Source organism: Acromyrmex echinatior, chromosome 11 (assembly GCF_024713525.1).
Source record: "Acromyrmex echinatior isolate Ae372 chromosome 11, ASM2471352v2, whole genome shotgun sequence".
Lineage (NCBI taxonomy): Eukaryota > Metazoa > Arthropoda > Insecta > Hymenoptera > Formicidae > Acromyrmex > Acromyrmex echinatior.
Window position 1 is genome coordinate 7,513,397 of NC_141862.1, and position 17,431 is coordinate 7,530,827.

The window sequence follows — 17,431 nt, forward strand, 5'->3', positions numbered from 1 at the left end:
ACAATATATGTCTATATAATCTTTATTAGAAAATCACTCGCAAATTGCTAATGTATGTACATTTTGCTTTTATCGCATAAAATATTTTTTACATCTTGTGTGGACAAGGAATCGTCCGCCTGCTTTTATTTCATTGTACAGAAAATTATAAAACACGGCTGATTTTCTTATTCTTATATTGGGTCATCTAAAAAGTATCCGCGGTTTTTTGTCACTAGATGTGTGTTGATGGTCATATATCTAGTGACAAAGTACCGCGGATACTTTTTAGATGACCCAATATATAATTTTGCTGTGTGTATATGAAAGTATAAAAATGCCTCGAAGAAAAAAGTATTTTGCCGAATGTATGAAGTTATAAATAAAAATTACCAAGTCATTGTAGTTAATACCGCGCATCGCGATATTAAAATATAGTACATAATTATTTTAGACTGGATTAGAATTAATCAAATAATCCAAATAATGATACATCGTGTAAAATTCTGCATATATAGACATCTTTTACAAATTTCCATATTAATTTTTTGACAGATTTTTTCACAATAAAAGATCCGTGATTATCATTTTTTTTCCACGGTAAATGTAAAACGAATATTGCAGATCTGATTGCATTTATATTAAAAAAAAAAAAATTATAAAATTTATATTATGATTATTTATGTGAAATCCGCTTAAATACTCAAAGAGAAGGTACAAAAATTTATCAAATTCGTATCGTTCAATTTCAATTTAAGCCGATTTACATGTCGCAAAAAATTAATTTATTTTTAATTATCTCTGAATACAAATATACGAGAAATTTTTTTTCACTGGTTCTCGAATCCTCGGCACGTTAAAAATTTGTAATTTCTGATGTACTTTCAATTTCAGCAAGATATAAAAACGAATAGCGAAAATATATATATTTCCTTAATTGAACTCGTTCGATTGTATAGCTTTGGAAAATGGAGTTGTCAAGTTGCCAGAAGGGAGAAGAGCCATCGTCGAGAGAGAGAGAGAGAGAGATGTATTTTTTTAAAAGTTTATTTATCCCTAAGAGATATACAAAACAAACATTTCTTCTCATGTAACTATCATAATTCCCCTAGCAATATAACACAGGAAATTCATGTCATGATCCTTTTTCGAAATATTTCCACATCTTTTTTTTCTTCTTTTTTTCGTTTTTTCCCCCCCTTTATTCGTCCGACCGTTCTCTTCATGGAACGGATATCGCGTCTCACACAATTTCAGTATCAGTTACAATCCGCTCACTTTTTTTTCGTTCTCTTTTATAACCAGCTATACGTTAAAATTATGCACATCTGCAAATCAGTATTAAAATATTACAATTTGATATTTTACAGTCGTTTGTTATCCGCGTTCTCTAACTCCCTCTAAAAAACAGGTTCCTTTTTTTTCGCACGTTTTGCTCAATTGTTAAAATCCGTATCTTTTGCCATCCTTTTTTCCATTTTTTTTTATTTTACGTCGAGACAATGTGCTCCGAGGAGGGGAGGGAAAGGGAACGGGAGACGGGGGAGAGACGAAGAGAGATTTTTTAAACGTCCTTGAGAAAAGTGACGATAAATTTTCCGATCCGCTGCCAAATATATGTATATCCAGGGTGCAAGTGTGTCAAATCTCAATCATAAGAAAGCCTCTAAAAATTCATATAGAAACACACGAGTGTAAATGTACATATAAATATATATATTTTTATATGTTTATATGTATATTCATCTCGGCATCATTCAACGACGAAGAGAAGAAGAAACTAGTGAGATCCTATTTCTGTTTTTCTTTTCATCGTTCTTTTCACTTATTATCGGTTACTCGACTCCTCTCTCTCAGTCCCCTCTCTAATCCCGAATACGATTAGAATCACTGTACACGCTATAGGATCTAGGAATGTTAATATTACAAGAAACCACAATAATTTATTATAATACAGCCTGCTGTACACCAGATGACTCGAGGCAGTACAAGACAGAGAAAACGCCTTTTCTTCGTGGGGAGCTTATCTCCTATTAATCCGATCACTCCCGGGAATATGATTTAACGAAGGAAACGGCGGTTATTATATCATTCACATGAGTCTCGAGACGAGAGATTTGAACGTATTATCCTTTTACTACTTTTTATTTTTTTTTTCCAGTGAGTTAAAAACGAATGTGAGAGGGAGAATGGCGATGGCAAGGGGCAGGGACCACTTCAGTGTCGGGCTAAGAAAAAAAAACAGAGAGAGAGAAAGAGAGAAAAGGTCAAACAAAGAAGAAAGTACAGAACATCTTTTACGGTGTATTAATAATGAATTCGGCACTGACTCCGCTCTAATGCTGCCCTGACATGGTGCGAATGCAAAATCACTTTAGTGCTATGCCAAATTGCACTGTCAGAAATATTTGCACTTCAGTGAAATATTTTTTGAACTCGTTCAGTTCATTCGATTGATCCGAATATAAATTCAGCACTACACTGGGTTCAGTTTTTATTTGCCGAATATGACAATCTTAACGCACTGAGACAGTGCGCACAAGCCGAATGCGTTGGCAATGGAAAAGTTATTTAAGCACTCAGTGCGCATTAGTGTGGTCTGCCGAATTCGCTATAAGACTACGATCGCACGAGAGTCGCGCGTCAATTTCGATATTATACTACGATGATATAACGATTATTTATTCATCGTATCATCCGTTACTTTATTTTAACGCTCCTGCGACTGTAGCCTCAAAAAAAAACAAAGAAATAAATATGATTCTGCTGGTATTATCAAAGTCAAATTTAAAGTTAATAAATAGACGTTAGGACGTGGAATTGCGGTCGAATTTATCGGACAAGAGACAAAATTTTGTTGATTGCAGGCCGCCGGCAGCCTCGAAACAGCGCGAATGTCTACGATAAAAAATGGAATTTCGTTTTCGTGAGTACAATACGTTCGTCGTTTTTGATAAATAAGCATTAGAACTTGGCGCGGCGATACCGCTGCTCCACAAGAATATCGTGCTACTAATTTTGATTTAATATTAGGTCCCTGCACATGAAATGTCGATTTTATATATACATCAATACATTTTTAATTTCTGAACAAGTATAAGATGCATATAAATTGTAGGAAAATTGAGAAAAACTCAATTCAATATTTCTTAATAATTAATAAAAACGATCAATAAAATCGTGATCGAAAATACAGGAAACTTAAAGATAAAAAGATATAAAAAAATATATATATATTTCCAGTTTTATATTCCGGACGTTAAATTTTGTATACACTTGATCATTTTTTTTCACACGATTCGTTCTAAGTATGTAGTCTACAATAAATCATTTCTAAATTATTCTTACAATTAATTCTTAATTTATCAAAAACCAATATAGAAATCATATAATTATAATAAAATAATGATAGAATTAAAGGTAATAGTAATACATTAATATCAATATTATTAATGTCTGATTGAAATATCTTTAAAATAGAAAAATATGATAAATTTCTCGAATTTTTTGTATTTCCACAGTTTGAAAAAGCAATAATTATTATTGTATTGTATTATATTCATTATATGTATAAGAATTGTAAACATACATGATTCTGATTATTAAAAAGAGGTTCACTTTTTCAAAAGGTGACATCTCATATGCAACGATCTAATAGAGAAGCTGCGAGCTACATACACATGCACTCTCTTTCTCTCTCGCACACAGTTTCTCCCGATTCGATTCGTCGCATCGTTTATTGGCTACGTAATTAAGGCTCAATCACATGGTGGCTCGTGGCTTGTAACACCGCCGTGTAATATCGAAAAAAGTACATCGTACGCTAAAAAAGACGTAGAGAGTCGCCGGAAAATTCAAGTCTGCGTTAAGATACACGTATACTTAATTCTAAACGTACTTACAGCTACTACAAGAGACATGTGTGTATCTCGATAAAATCAATTATATATTCGCAAATATGCGTAAAGCGGCCCCATGCCCCATCACGCGCGCTCAACATGATCGATTTGCTAAAAATATACGAAAGAAAAAAATGAAGCTTTCTGTACAAGGATATACAACAATTGTCTGCACGTGTCTGTGTGTGTGTGTGTCTGTGTGCGTGTGTGTGTGTGTGTGTGTGTGTGTATACGTGTTCATGCCATAACGACGCTGGCAACAAGTGAACAGAATTGAACTGAACTGGAATTGAACTGAACTAAAAGAAAGATCCCCAAAAGTATAGTACATGCCTGTCCAATCTGAACTCCGAAGCTAAAACGCAAAGCCATCGGCGTAAAAAAATTCAATGTGGGTAAGATTTCGGGAACTATAAAGTGTTGATACACATTTAAGTGATGTTTATCAACAGTCCTTTCCTAAAATCTTGCATTGAATTTTTTTTTACGTCGATAGCTTTGCGTTTTGACTCTGGAGCTCAAATAATACAGACTTGGTATAGTATATTAATTTTGTAACACCACGCAATATGATTTGCCTCTCTCGAGAACGAGGATCTAAAATAGTGATCTCTCCCGTGCCAATGGCAATGCGTGAAAAAGACAATCAAAAAAAGCATGATTTTTGCATATCGGAAAAAATCCACGTAAAAAGAATTACAACTATCTCCGATCCTCGTGCTAACGAGGCCGTCATTATCGCGGTGTTCGTCATTAGTAAATTAAGCTACATAGCTCATAATTATAGCGTCGACGGAGCAAAAAGTCAACAATGATTGAGCCCCTGCGCCTTCCATCCGGATAGAGAAAGTATGGGCCTTGTCTTATCTCTTCCGCTTTTGTTTTTAATTCATGGTTCTGATTTCTTTTTTTCTTTATTATCTTCTGCTATCCTACTAGCCGCTTTACATCATCGTTACTATCAATATGTTAAAGTACAAATGTTCACTCACACAATGATCCTCGCTCGCTCATGCTCGCGCATCACTCATGCATACCAGTTTTTCCTTTTAAAATAATTACCATAATTAGCGCGGATTACTTTATCATTATCGTAAATAATCGGGGAAAGAATTAGGAGGTTGGTTGGTGGGGATTGTTGAAGAGCTTGGTTGATTGGTAGGTGGTTAGTTGCTTTGTTCTCCTAGTGATGGTGGTGTAAGTACGCTCACGCTAAGGTCAATGGTACGTACAGTAGGTGAGGTATGCTTTCAGGATGAAGGACACGGGGTGATAGATGAAGAAATTTCGACGTGCATCCGCTATTCGTCGTCTTCCTTCCATTCTTCTTCGCTGTCGCTTTTTATTGTAGTTTGGTTCGCCTGCGCACCTCCTACCATTGGGGCTCCGTCATTTTGCATTTTCTTTTTGTACGCGGTCATTTCCTGCGAGAGGAAAAGGTCTCATATTTATTTTAAAAATACTTGGATTTATCTCATAAATCCATTTAATCAATTTGAATTGTGCCAAAAGATATATTAATATATTCCGACATCCAGACGTATATAAAAAAACCTATTACTTTTAGTTTTTGATTTTACATGGTTGCAGTACAAGGTTAGGGGTCTTAATGGTTAAAAGCATGAGATTGATAAAATTTCGATACGTTACCCTTTCGTATCGAGCTTTATCCTTTTCTGCCATAGCCTCGTATTTAGATTTGGTTTCGGGATCTGCGTCCGACCATTTCTTGCCTAATTCCTTAGCTATATCACCTACACCATATTCAGGATTCAGCATTTTGACCTTACCACGTTCGTCATTGCAGAACCAGAAGAAAGCGGACCTGATAAAATTAATCATGAAATATATCTGCTGCTATTAAAAGGGTATCGTATAATACGATAATATATTAAGCTAGCCTTTTTGTAGAAACTGAAAAAAATCATAATGTATTATATAATTCGGAAATAATAAATTTGAATTTAGCTTTGAGAAATTGCTGTAAATTTAATTCTCAGAAAAATAATTATAACTTTACATTAAAAAATAATTTAAAAGTTGCAGGAAACGGATCATAAATTTTTCTAAAATGCGAGTAAAAGCTTAAAAAAAAAGTTAAATTTTTGTTTCCATTTAAATTTTAAAGTTTATTTTTCTCGTTGTATATTTAAATATTAATCAACGAATTTTTTTCCTCAAGCTCGAATACATTATGTAAAAACATGAGGGCTTACAGCGATCTCTTGGGAGCATTGTGATCCTTGATGTGTTTACGTTTCTTGCCTCTGCCCTTATTTTCTCCCTTAGGCGGCGTATAATTCTGCATCTCCGTGTCGTATCTCTTCTTATCTTTCTCTGCCATTTCGTGGAAACGTTTCTTCTCGATGTCCGACATAGTCTACGACACATGCGGTATTCCGCCAATGTAGCGTTAGCATTTTTAATTGATCTCACAGATCGAGCCACGTGCGATAAATGTTCAATTACTGAGGAAATAAGTGTTTCTCGACCGGTCCAGCATATTCTGTCGTGTACAGTCGCGTGCATACGGGATAATGAATACTCTAAAAGACTCGTTCTTTAATGACAACGTCACGATGCGAAAGATTTTTGCATGTATCGGTTGAATTTTCTTTATCAATAATCTCGATTCCGCTAAACAAGATGAAGATTGACGGTTTAACAAGGCGAGACGTGTCGGTTCGTAACGACGCGCTTAAATACTATACTTGCGCGTGGCGTTTACCAAGCACTACATATTTATTCAGAGGCCAAGATCAAAGTAGCTCTCGCGAATCCGCAGGCCTTTAGACAGAAGAACATTATGTATCCCACTCTCTTGCTCGCACCTCGGGCTGTGAAACCACAACATACGGGAATATCCAACGAAGTATCATTTCTAAGTTAATTCTTACATTTCTCTTGATCCTAGTATTCAGCAAATAGATCTATTAATCTATCTCTAATTTATTTGCATTATATAAAATAAGATATTAATATCAAAATTACTTATTTCTATAAAACATATTTATAACTATACATTATATCTATATACATTATATCTATAAAAATGTGATATGCATAATAACTATAGAGACTGTAGGGAATAATTCTAAGAGAGTCTCACCTTCCACCTCATTGCACACTTTTTGGAGAATTCCCGGAAGACGATCTTTTCCTCGGGATGCTTCTTTTTATGCTCCTGACGACATGTCTGGACGAAGAACGCGTACGCTGTCATCCGTCCTCTTGGCTTCGAATCTTTTCCTCTCGGCATATTGTCCCGCTGCAGACTCTGAGCGTTATTTTGTTGAAGATTATTTTGCGGTATCTGCTGTATCGGGTGCTGAAATCCAAGCAAACGATCTACAATGCAAAACGCTGCCGCGGCAAACATCAAAAGACCTGTTAACGCCTTTAAAACAGCAAGTCTCGACAATTTCTACTTTTGCACCAAAGAAGATTTCTAAGACGAAAATGCTTCTCTATATTTCGACATAAAAACAAAAAAAAAGGCTCTAAATTCTCAAAATAAAAATCTTCCATTTAATATATTAAAAGAAGCTCTTAAATGCTAAAATAGAAAACTTCCACTTTCGCATCGGAAGAAATTTAAATTTAAAAATAGAAATGATCTATTTTTACGTGTCATAATTATTTATCTATCTTTATATTAGAAGGAATATTTTACATTAAATCGTAAAATAGAGATATTCTATTTTTAAATCGAGAAAAATTCATATTTATATATATATTTGTTAATACGCGAAGTAATATGCGCTGTATCGTCGTATTATGAGAAATTTGCATAAGTAAGAGAAGAGACTTCCTCGTGTGTTATTAGCTCACGAGAAGCAAAAAAATAAAGATTTTTTTTATTGTGATGCGAAAGATTGGTCACTTAGGACATTGCTGCGAGCGAATTTAGCAAGATATCCACGATAATATAACTGAGACGTGTCGTTACGCACTTTACGTAATACGACTTGCGTGTTAAATTAATGAACGGCTGCGGCCCGCGATCTCACATTGACAATGAGACACACGTAACAATGCTCGCCGTACAAACGCGCGTTTTTGATTTTGTCAAGTAACAATGGTCATTACATTGTACGTACGTGCAACATTATACAGTACATTATCATTATGTATATAATTATTATGTTGTTATTACACATAATGCCGTATAATAATATAGATTGGCATTATATTATTATAATTATATTATCAACATTGTTACATGCTTATTATCGCTCCAACCGTAGTCCCACAAGTCTCATCATTGCGGAGAGTCACTGTTAAACTTTATAATTTTACGTAGGTTTAAACAAAATAATTATATAGATAAAATAAATAAATAAATACGAAAACACACATACATACGTATGTCCATCACGCGTCTTCGTTATAAATGAAAAATAAATAAATAAAAATTGAATATTCTTCCAAACGTCGTTGTTGATTGATAATTTCAAAATTGAAAGCAAACAAAAAGCATCTAGGTATATGTAAATAAAAAAAATGTCTATTTTTTTAGACACGACTTGAAACACGTGCGCACTAGTTTGTATACATTCATGCTATACACGTCACATACCCGATCGGGCTATGCTCTTGCTCTGAGGCTCTTTGAAATGTGTAAGACGTGATATAGCACAATTATACTCGTACTATACGTACAATATACCGACCGTTATTACTCCGGATTGCGGATAATAATAGTTACCACGTACCTGCAGAAATAATCGGAAATCTAGTTGACCTACGTGCGGATGTGAGATCTGCCGGCAAAATAACTACTATGTAGAATCGACATTGTCATTGAGTCGCTCCATAAGTAATGCGAGTTTCTTTTTCACTTTCAGACGACGTAAAATGTAAACGACCGCTTCTTTCGCGGATCTGCTTCCGCGATCCGGAAACTCGCATTATTTATGAGACGGTTCAATATATCGCATTACATAAAATATATACCTGACTTAATTAATTAATTACGTCTGATTTTTGTTAATTAATTAATTAATATTCAATTTTGATGGCAAGCGTTCTTAAGAACTAATTTACCTACGCATCGAAATGTCTGAGAACAAAAAAGAGTAAAAACGAATTGTCTGAGTAACGAAAGAGTAAAAACGACTTTCAAGGTATATCCGTAACGGAACGATTTCGCGTTATTTTTCTCTTCTCGCTTTTCTTCTCGCACTCGCCGCGATGTACAAGGGATTAAGAATTTATGCCCCTTGGGCCGCAGGCGTTACATTACGACATATGGTTTCCTATGGTCTCGCAATGCGCGCGGTGGAAATAAAATTAACGTCGGGCACCACGGAAACGGAAGTCAGATGTTTGCGACGAGGCATATTCTACGAACAAAAAAAAAAGACAAAAGAAAAAGCTTTAAGCTTGTGACCGCGATTGCGGTCTAGTTTGTTCAGCAGGTGTGCTTTCATACCCAAACACTCTGTCATTGACGTGAACGCATTGCGTATGATTTTTTTATTAATCTGTCAAAATATTAGCACAAGAAATTGGAAAATGCTACGTTCCTTCAATTGAAAATTTAACGAATTATATATATATATATATTGACAGAAATATTTTAGACTATTTTAAATAGAACAATCGAAAGTGTTCTGCGCATTTTCTAACATTAGAAACATTTATTGATTTTCTCCACACTATAAATTTGTTCCTTCATATTAACTTTTCTTTATAAATAGTTAAGGAATTATGAAGAAATTAAAGTAATTCAACAGTCTGGTTTCGATAATCAGAATCAAATACTAGCACTTGGTGTTTGTCTCTCTCGTCAAAAATTATTGCTGTGTCCATTTGAGACAAATGCTAAGTGTTAAGAATCATACTTACAAAGTATTATCTTGAGATCTACCCGTGAGTGACTCTCGGATGTAAAGAGAGTAAAAGTGTAAGTAAGAAAGTAACTCTGCGGTATACTTTTCAGTACAGTGTCCATTTGTATGACTCTTGAGAGTGACTCTCGACTGCAGCTCTCTCAAATAGACACACACAAGCCATTAATCTTTTTACTACAGAATTCCTGACAAACGTGGGTACGCTAAACTCTAAGTATACTCGTATCGGGGATCATTACTATACGTTTGTTAATTAAAACGTAAATTGTGCCGATGATACGTAAGTTTTGGTAACGGCTCGGTACTGCACAATTGTAGGCGAGTAAAGTTTAGAAATCGTTTTAATTAAAAAAAATATATACGCGCATGAGAAATCGGGCCGAGCGAAGAAAGAAGTGAAACACATTCTTCGTTTGTCGGCATGTTACATGAAGTCGAACAGTCTAAAAAAAATTATTCAATATATATTTTAAATCGTTAATGTAAAAAAATAATCTATTTTTCATTTCTCTAAGTAATATAAATATTTTGGTGATTTTATGTAAATATTAAATAATTTAGTTCTGTAGATAGATTCGGAATAAGTTGTTTCATTCATTAAAGTGACGTAACTTTTCGATGGAAAATCAAAATCCGACTCTACACATGTCTATTATCTTCTACTTCAAACAACTAAATTTTAGTACTTCATGGAACTTTTAACGAAAAATGTTTAAAGTTTCAGACTGAGATATTGTGAAAACGTGTAAATTACGTCGTTCCTTTCGAGCATTATTATTTCGAAAGTGCGTAATCGGTCCGATCATTCATCATCACAAACTTTCATACGTGAACTTTCATATGTAGTCTAACATATTCCGGAACAGGATTCCGCTTTCGTCGCACTATTACAAGCTCCGATTATTCATTAACGATGAGAAAAAAATTACGCGTGACTTCAATATCACTGTCAATATCAAAGATCAAGATCGAGAAATTGCCAGAAGAAAACGGCAATCTCGGATTCCTATCAAATTCACAAAAAAGGGATCTGACGTTTTTTTCCAGAAGAGAAAAGATTCCATTTCATGTAACTGTACATCGTGATGACGTAATCGATTAAAAAGCTAACATAATATAAATGAAAATTTTATGAGAAGAAAAAACGTTTTTAATTAAACACTATTAATTATCATTTAAAAATGGTAAAGCCATGGTTTTCTTCCTATTATAAAAAAAATAATCTCTTTTTGTTTCGAACACTCACTGGACAAAAAAAAAAACGGTTTTTCCAACGTATCCAAAAATTTAACTAGCTACAAATTTAAAAATAATTTTGTCTATGTAATAATTACATAGGATGTTCAAGCTGACTAGAATACAAATTTTTTTTGCAGCATTGTTCGTTATGCTTGAATTTCCTACATAATTATTCTAACGATCCAACAAAATTATTTTTAAATCTGTAAATCTGAAAGAAATATTTCATATGAATAATCATAATTTGATTGATATGAAAGTCACAAAAACTATATTTTTCAATTGAAAAATGAAAAAGTTTTTGAAATTCACATATCATAGCTAAACGTTTAATGTTTCAGCAAAATTATTCTTTCCGTGTACTTTCTCATGTAAATATATGCATATAAATCTTTCCAATATTCTCCAAATCTAAATTTCAAATCTGAGCAGTCTCGATCAATGTAAACTAAACAAACAACCTAAAACGAAGGAGAGCATGAAGCGTCTGTGAGGTCAATTAGGGAGTATTTCTGTTCCTTTGTATTTGACAAATTTTTCGATCTGTTCCGTTCAGTTGCAATATCTGCGTTCTCCTTTGACCTTCCTCTCCCCTCTTTTCTCGCCACACACAACCGAATGCGTGCTTGGAGAGCAAAAAAGGGGGGAAGGGGACAATTAAAAAGAACAGATCTCTTGACACTTAGTGCTAATGTGAAATCGCGAAACGAGCAACGAGAAAGAACGCGATAATATCAACCGGCAAGCGCAGCCGGACTTGCTGAACGCGAACGCACTTATGAAGAAGGCCGCACGAAACCCGGAATCAATAGCGGACGGCGGATGTACGTACGTACGGATGGACGGACGGACGAACAGACGAACGAACGAACGAACGGACGGACGGACGCGACGGGATGAAAACCGCGCGCGCGAGTCGGGACAGGAATGCGAGAACGATGAAACGCGCGAAAATCCGTGCCCAATCAACCCGACATTGGGATACGATGACAATCGGAATTGCTTCTCAACTCTATGTATGCGTACTCGAATTATGAGATAAAGAATCACCCGAATCTGTCTCTTTCTTTCTCTCACATTAAGTCTGTTTTTTATTCCTGCACTGGAACTTTCTTCCTCGCTGTCGCCAAATATCAAATGTATATCTATTTCACTTTTGAGCTCCGAAAGTATACTAGTATACTAGTTTAGTTACAGAAAACAGAGCTAATATGTATCACAATGTTTTTTTTCCGCGTCTTCAATATCCCACAGAATAGCTTTACACGACACGAAATCCTTTTTGATTCGCACGAGATAACCGAAAGAGGATCTCAAGGGTTCCGTCTCTCCATCGCATCCATCCAGATCCGCATGCAATCGCGAATCTTGTCGAGCCGAAGCAGGCAAAAGAGCCGACCGATTAATCGGTCGTTTGCCTTTTCCGAAAACGTTAAAACGAGCGAATACTTTAGGAAGCTTTATTAAAATCTTTGGAATTTTCTTCATAGAAAAGGTTACAGAATTTATATCGGGGAAAAATCAGCTCGAAATTGCCTAAAGAATCTATAGGATTAAAGGAATGCGATTAATTGAAATATCCCGTATACAAGATAAATCGTACGAATTTGTTCTATTTAACTCGTCATCATTACACGAAGATACGTTAAAAAAAAATCATGTTTCTTTTCTAAATTTCTTTCCTCTCTTCTATACAGATAAAAAATTCAGTTACCAAGATTATCGTTGACGGCGATCGGTGAAAATCGATCATCAATATATGCACCGAAACAAATTATATACCTCTCTCCAATAACATTTCCTTCTTTTTACTGCAAAATCGCTAACACAAGAGATGATAAGCGGAATTTCTATAGGAATACAATGTTTCCTTGCCTTTATACGCATATGAGACGACACCGAAAAAAACGAAGGATACGAACACCATGCATATACCTTTTATCGCAATTATCGCAATCACGTTCCCGGATCGCCTCGTCGTTGCCTATCAAAGCCTACCCCAAGTACAACCGAAGGGATATACCTAACTTTTCTCTCGATACCTGGGCCTATCGCCACTGACGATCTTAATTCCTTAACATATCTTCGAGACGTAAGCAGTGAGGCGAGTTCGTTCCAGGTAAAACCCATCACGACTCGATATTTTTAATTTAAAATGGGATATAAATTTAACAAATATCAAAAGAAATATGGATAATATATACAGAGGATTGATCGAATGAAGTGAATGTATTTCATTGAAATCGTCGATGACACTTCACTAATTAAGGATTAATCACTTTGTCAAGATTCGTTGATGCTCAAATAAAAATTTGCGTGTTCGAAATACATTTTCCAATAATTGTGAAAAATCCGACAACAACCGATCGAACACTATAACGAGATAGAAGAGACGACGGACAAAATCAGACAAAGCTCTCCGTCAGATTGGCAAAAAGACAAGCAGGAAGAGAGACAGAGAAAGAAATCTTTCATTAAAAATTATACATCGAATGAAAAAAATCAACTTGCGTGCAGCGAATGCGAAATCATATTTGGGAATTTTCTTGGTATATTTCTTGCGCCTTATAAATCGCGAGCGCGCGCGCGCGTGTTACTCCAGACAAATTATTTTATAACTTTATAATTAAAATTATTTATATATATATTAGGGATATTTAAATTATTTAACAAACTCATGCCCATTTTTACCAGTATAAATTTTAATTTTAATCTCGATTCAACTTGCTTTTCATCTTTTTCTAATTTTCAGAACTAGAAAAAATGAAGGATTATTGAATCGAAATTAAAATTAAACTACATGGTAGAGACGGGCATCAGTAAAAACATCTGAAGCATAAAGAGTGAGATCGTTAAAATGAACGGACTCTGCCGCGTATTTTACTGAAGGCGGTCGGAAAAGTTGTCAAAACTGGCCGCATGGCCACCTGGTCGAACCGGCTATATCTCTCTGTCTTCGTATTACAGCCACCCGCTCGCTCGTCCGTTCGCTCGCTCGCTCGCTCGCTCGCCGAGCGCGCGAAAGTGGCCGAAAGAACGGCGAGCAGGGGAAACGAGGGGGACAGAGGGGTGAAGAGCGAGGTCGTCGCGTTTCGGCCTACGTATCTACTACTACAACGTGGTACAAAGGCGTCGCATAAACGCCAATCCGTTACCGGACGACCGTTTCTTAGATCGAACGAGATTTAATTTGCGCGCGATAGAGAAATCTTTTTCTCATACGAATTTACATTCACGCAACAATCTTTGTTTCCCAATTTTGAACAATGGCGACTCGCGAGCATTGACTGACAATTGATTGAGTTCAGTCTTTTTATTGTCTTATCTATTTGTGTCACCTTGAAACTCGACACGAATATCTAAGATCTTCGTAATCAAAATGCGGACATCCGGTAACGTAAAAGCATTTATAAAATGCCTGAAGGAAGCGCAAATGTTAAAAAAAAGGGGGGGGGGAGAGGGAGAAGATTTTGGCGCCGCTTGCCAAGAACGCGGGAAAAGAAACCACCGTCGCGCGCGCGAAAAGGGAGATGTTACTTTTTCTTTCTTCTCGAGGCGCGAGGGTACGGTTACTCGTACTTCGTAACATACCGGGGACATAACGGGGGGCGTGGACGTTTGCGTGGTAATGGGCGAGAGATGTTGCTGCTGCGGCTGCTGTTGTTGCTGCTGGCCCTGCAACTGCTGGTGCAGGTTATTCTGTGCGGCAGCGTCCATGACTCCGCCTGGATACCACCACTGTACGCCGGGCGGCGGTGCGGAAGGTGTGCCGGGTACGCCGGCGGCGGCGCCGCCACCGGCACCCGCACCGCCGCCACCGCCACCACCGCCGCCGCCGCCACCGCCACCGCCACCGCCGCCGCCACCGGCGGCGCCTTGTCCAGGACCCGGCGCCGCACCGAGCCTGTAATCGTATCCACCCCTCATGCACGCGGCGGCGCCGCCGACCGGCGTGGATGTCGAGACCGGACTCGATGCCGCGCCGGTGGTGGCCGGGTTCTGGAAGCTGGAGGCCATTTTGTAGGAGAAGAGCTGTTGGTTCGCCGCAGCGGCAGTACTCCGGACGTTGTCCGGATGGTGCTGCGCCTGCTGTTGTTGCTGCTGCTGCTGCTGTTGTGCGAGCTGCTGTTGCTGCTGTTGCTGCTGCTGTTGGTTCAGCAGATGCTGATGTATAGTCTGTTGTTGCTGTTGCTGTTGTTGCTGCTGCTGTTGCTGTTGATCGGTATTCAGGCCCGAAGGCCACCAGGCGGCACCGCCGGAAGCATCCTCTCGGTTACCCGGGCTCGCGGTGCCCCAGCCACCGGCCACGCGGTGGTGCTCCGACATATCGCGACGTACGTTCGTACGTCCGTCAGGGTCCCTCAGCCTCTCGTTTTATCCGCCGGTGACACAACACCAGCGAAGGAAAAGAAAAATTCACGAAGGAATTGCTTGCACGCTCGCGCGCACGTACACATGCACGCGTTAGCGTTCCCTTTCTCTTTCCCTCTCCCTCTCTCTATTCCTGTCCCGTCTTTCCTTCTTTCTCGTTACAAGTCTTTTTTTCTTCCCTTTCTCTCTCTCTCTCTCTTTCTAGTTCTCACACGCACACGCGCGCGCTCGCTCGCACGCTCGGTAACATCCCGCGTGCACGCACAGTGCACACAGACAGCTAACTCTATATTACTCTTTCTCTCTTCCTCTTTCTCACCCTCTTTCTCTCGCTCTTTTTCTTTCGCTCTCTCTCGCACTCTTTCTTTCGCTCTTTCTCTCTCTCTCTCTCTCACTCGCTCATTCGCGCACGTACACGGAATCTCTCACATTCGCACACTTGGGAACTCGCTGGTAAGAACGCTTAGATGTCGGACAGGAGAGGAAAGACCACGCACCACACGCACGCGTTTCAAACGCGTTCCCACTGTCACAACACTATCTCCGCGTTGAACCGACGATGACGGTTAGACTCCGGTTACGAGAAAGAACACCGATCACTATAAAGCTGGTGCTTGCTCGTGCTCGCTTACTCGCATCGCGGAACGCGCGTTTTCCTTATCTTTTTTTTTCCTTCACGCGCGTAACACCAGCGCGTAAAACACGCCGCGGCGCGCTTAGTTTCAGTTCCCCGTGAATATACGTACGTACGTTATACTTGGGATGCGGTCTACTCGACGCTACGCTCGACCGTTCGTTAGCTCCGTGAGTAGGTACGGCGGCGGGCAGAGGAGACGAGCGGGCGGGTGGGTAGGGGAGGGCGCTCTCTCTCTCCCCCTCTAGCTCTTTCTTTTTCCCTCTGCCTCCCCACCATCGACGACGAGGAGCAACGACGTCGAACGCTCACGCTCGCTCCGTCTCTCTTTCTCTCACGTCTTCTTTTTCTCTCTCTTTCTCCGTCTCTCCCTCTCTGTCTTTTTCTCCGTCTCTTTGTCTCTATCTAGCCCGTTTCGCTCTCTTTTTCCTTTTCTCTCTCTCTCTCTCTCTCTCCCCCTATACCGTCCCGCGACGAAACTCGCTTGCTCGACGGTGGTTCCTTCTTTCAGCGACGGTGGCGGCGGCGGCGGCGCCGACGCAAGGATACGGGTGTACACACCGCGTCCTTGATACAATGTCGGGGAATAGGAATAACAGCAGCAGCAGCAACAGCGTTTTCCAATGATGACGGGTTTCTCTGCGGCGCTTAAAGCGCGACGCAGGGGGACGCGTCACGCGCGCGTCCGCGGGACGCCGGTACTCCGGTTCCGCGCGTTATAAACACGCACTCCGGCTCCGCGCTCAACTCAGCTTGATTTGGTTTGATTCGGTTCGGTTTGGCGCGACGCAACGCGACGTGGAGCGTAAGCGACGCCGGCACGTCCGACGAGCACGCCGCTGACGATGTCACGATGGTGGGCAATATAGTAGTGGTATTAGTAGTAACAGCCGGCTCTGTGTAATGGTAGTAGTACAGCGCGATAGCTTTTTCACATTGGAGAGAAGCGTACGTGCGCGCGAGAGACTCGCTTCTCTCTCGCCTCTACCGCGACTCACTACACGCGACGTCGCACACACAGAGGGCGAACCTGACGAGAGAACAGACCGCCTGGACGCGCTCGTACGATCTCTCTTCCTCTCTTTTCCCCGTACATCTGTCTGTCTTTCTTTCTCTCTCTCTCTTTCTCTGTCTTCCATGCAGTTCTCCCCACGCCCCTCGCAAGCCGGGTGTCTCGTTCGCTCGCTCTGTCCTTCTTTCTCTCTCTCTTTCTTTTTCGTCCTCGCTCTCTCGCACCCGTACCAGTTTAGCCTTCCTTCCAGCGGACGCCGGCAAACTCTCGCGACGTTGCCAGGCACGCTTTCACCCGCCCGCTCACAAAGGAGAACCTAAGCGCGCCGGCCAATCGAACGGCGCTATACCGCCGGTGGGGATGGCGGGAGTCTACCGCCGTCCTGCTATAGGCAACGTCGCTTTCTCCTCTTCCGTTCTCTCTCCGTTCGTAGAGAATTCGA

General features: G+C 39.4%; 1 protein-coding gene across 2 annotated transcripts; it reads right to left on the bottom strand.

Annotated features, from left to right (window-relative positions):
* Positions 1-1,010: 1,010 nt before the first annotated feature.
* On the bottom strand, positions 1,011-17,431 carry LOC105145826 (uncharacterized). Of its 2 annotated transcripts, XM_011055656.2 has the most exons (6): positions 14,564-17,431; positions 8,594-8,641; positions 6,988-7,206; positions 6,095-6,258; positions 5,529-5,703; positions 1,011-5,302 (listed from the first exon to the last, which is right to left on the bottom strand). In XM_011055656.2, exons 1-6 carry the CDS (start codon positions 15,296-15,298, stop codon positions 5,180-5,182), a joined length of 1,464 nt encoding a protein of 487 aa, XP_011053958.2. In that variant the 5' UTR covers positions 15,299-17,431; the 3' UTR covers positions 1,011-5,179. The 2 variants fall into 2 exon arrangements, with proteins under 2 accessions (XP_011053958.2, XP_087267430.1); XM_087411304.1 differs by lacking the exon at positions 8,594-8,641 and having other exon boundaries at positions 14,564-17,430.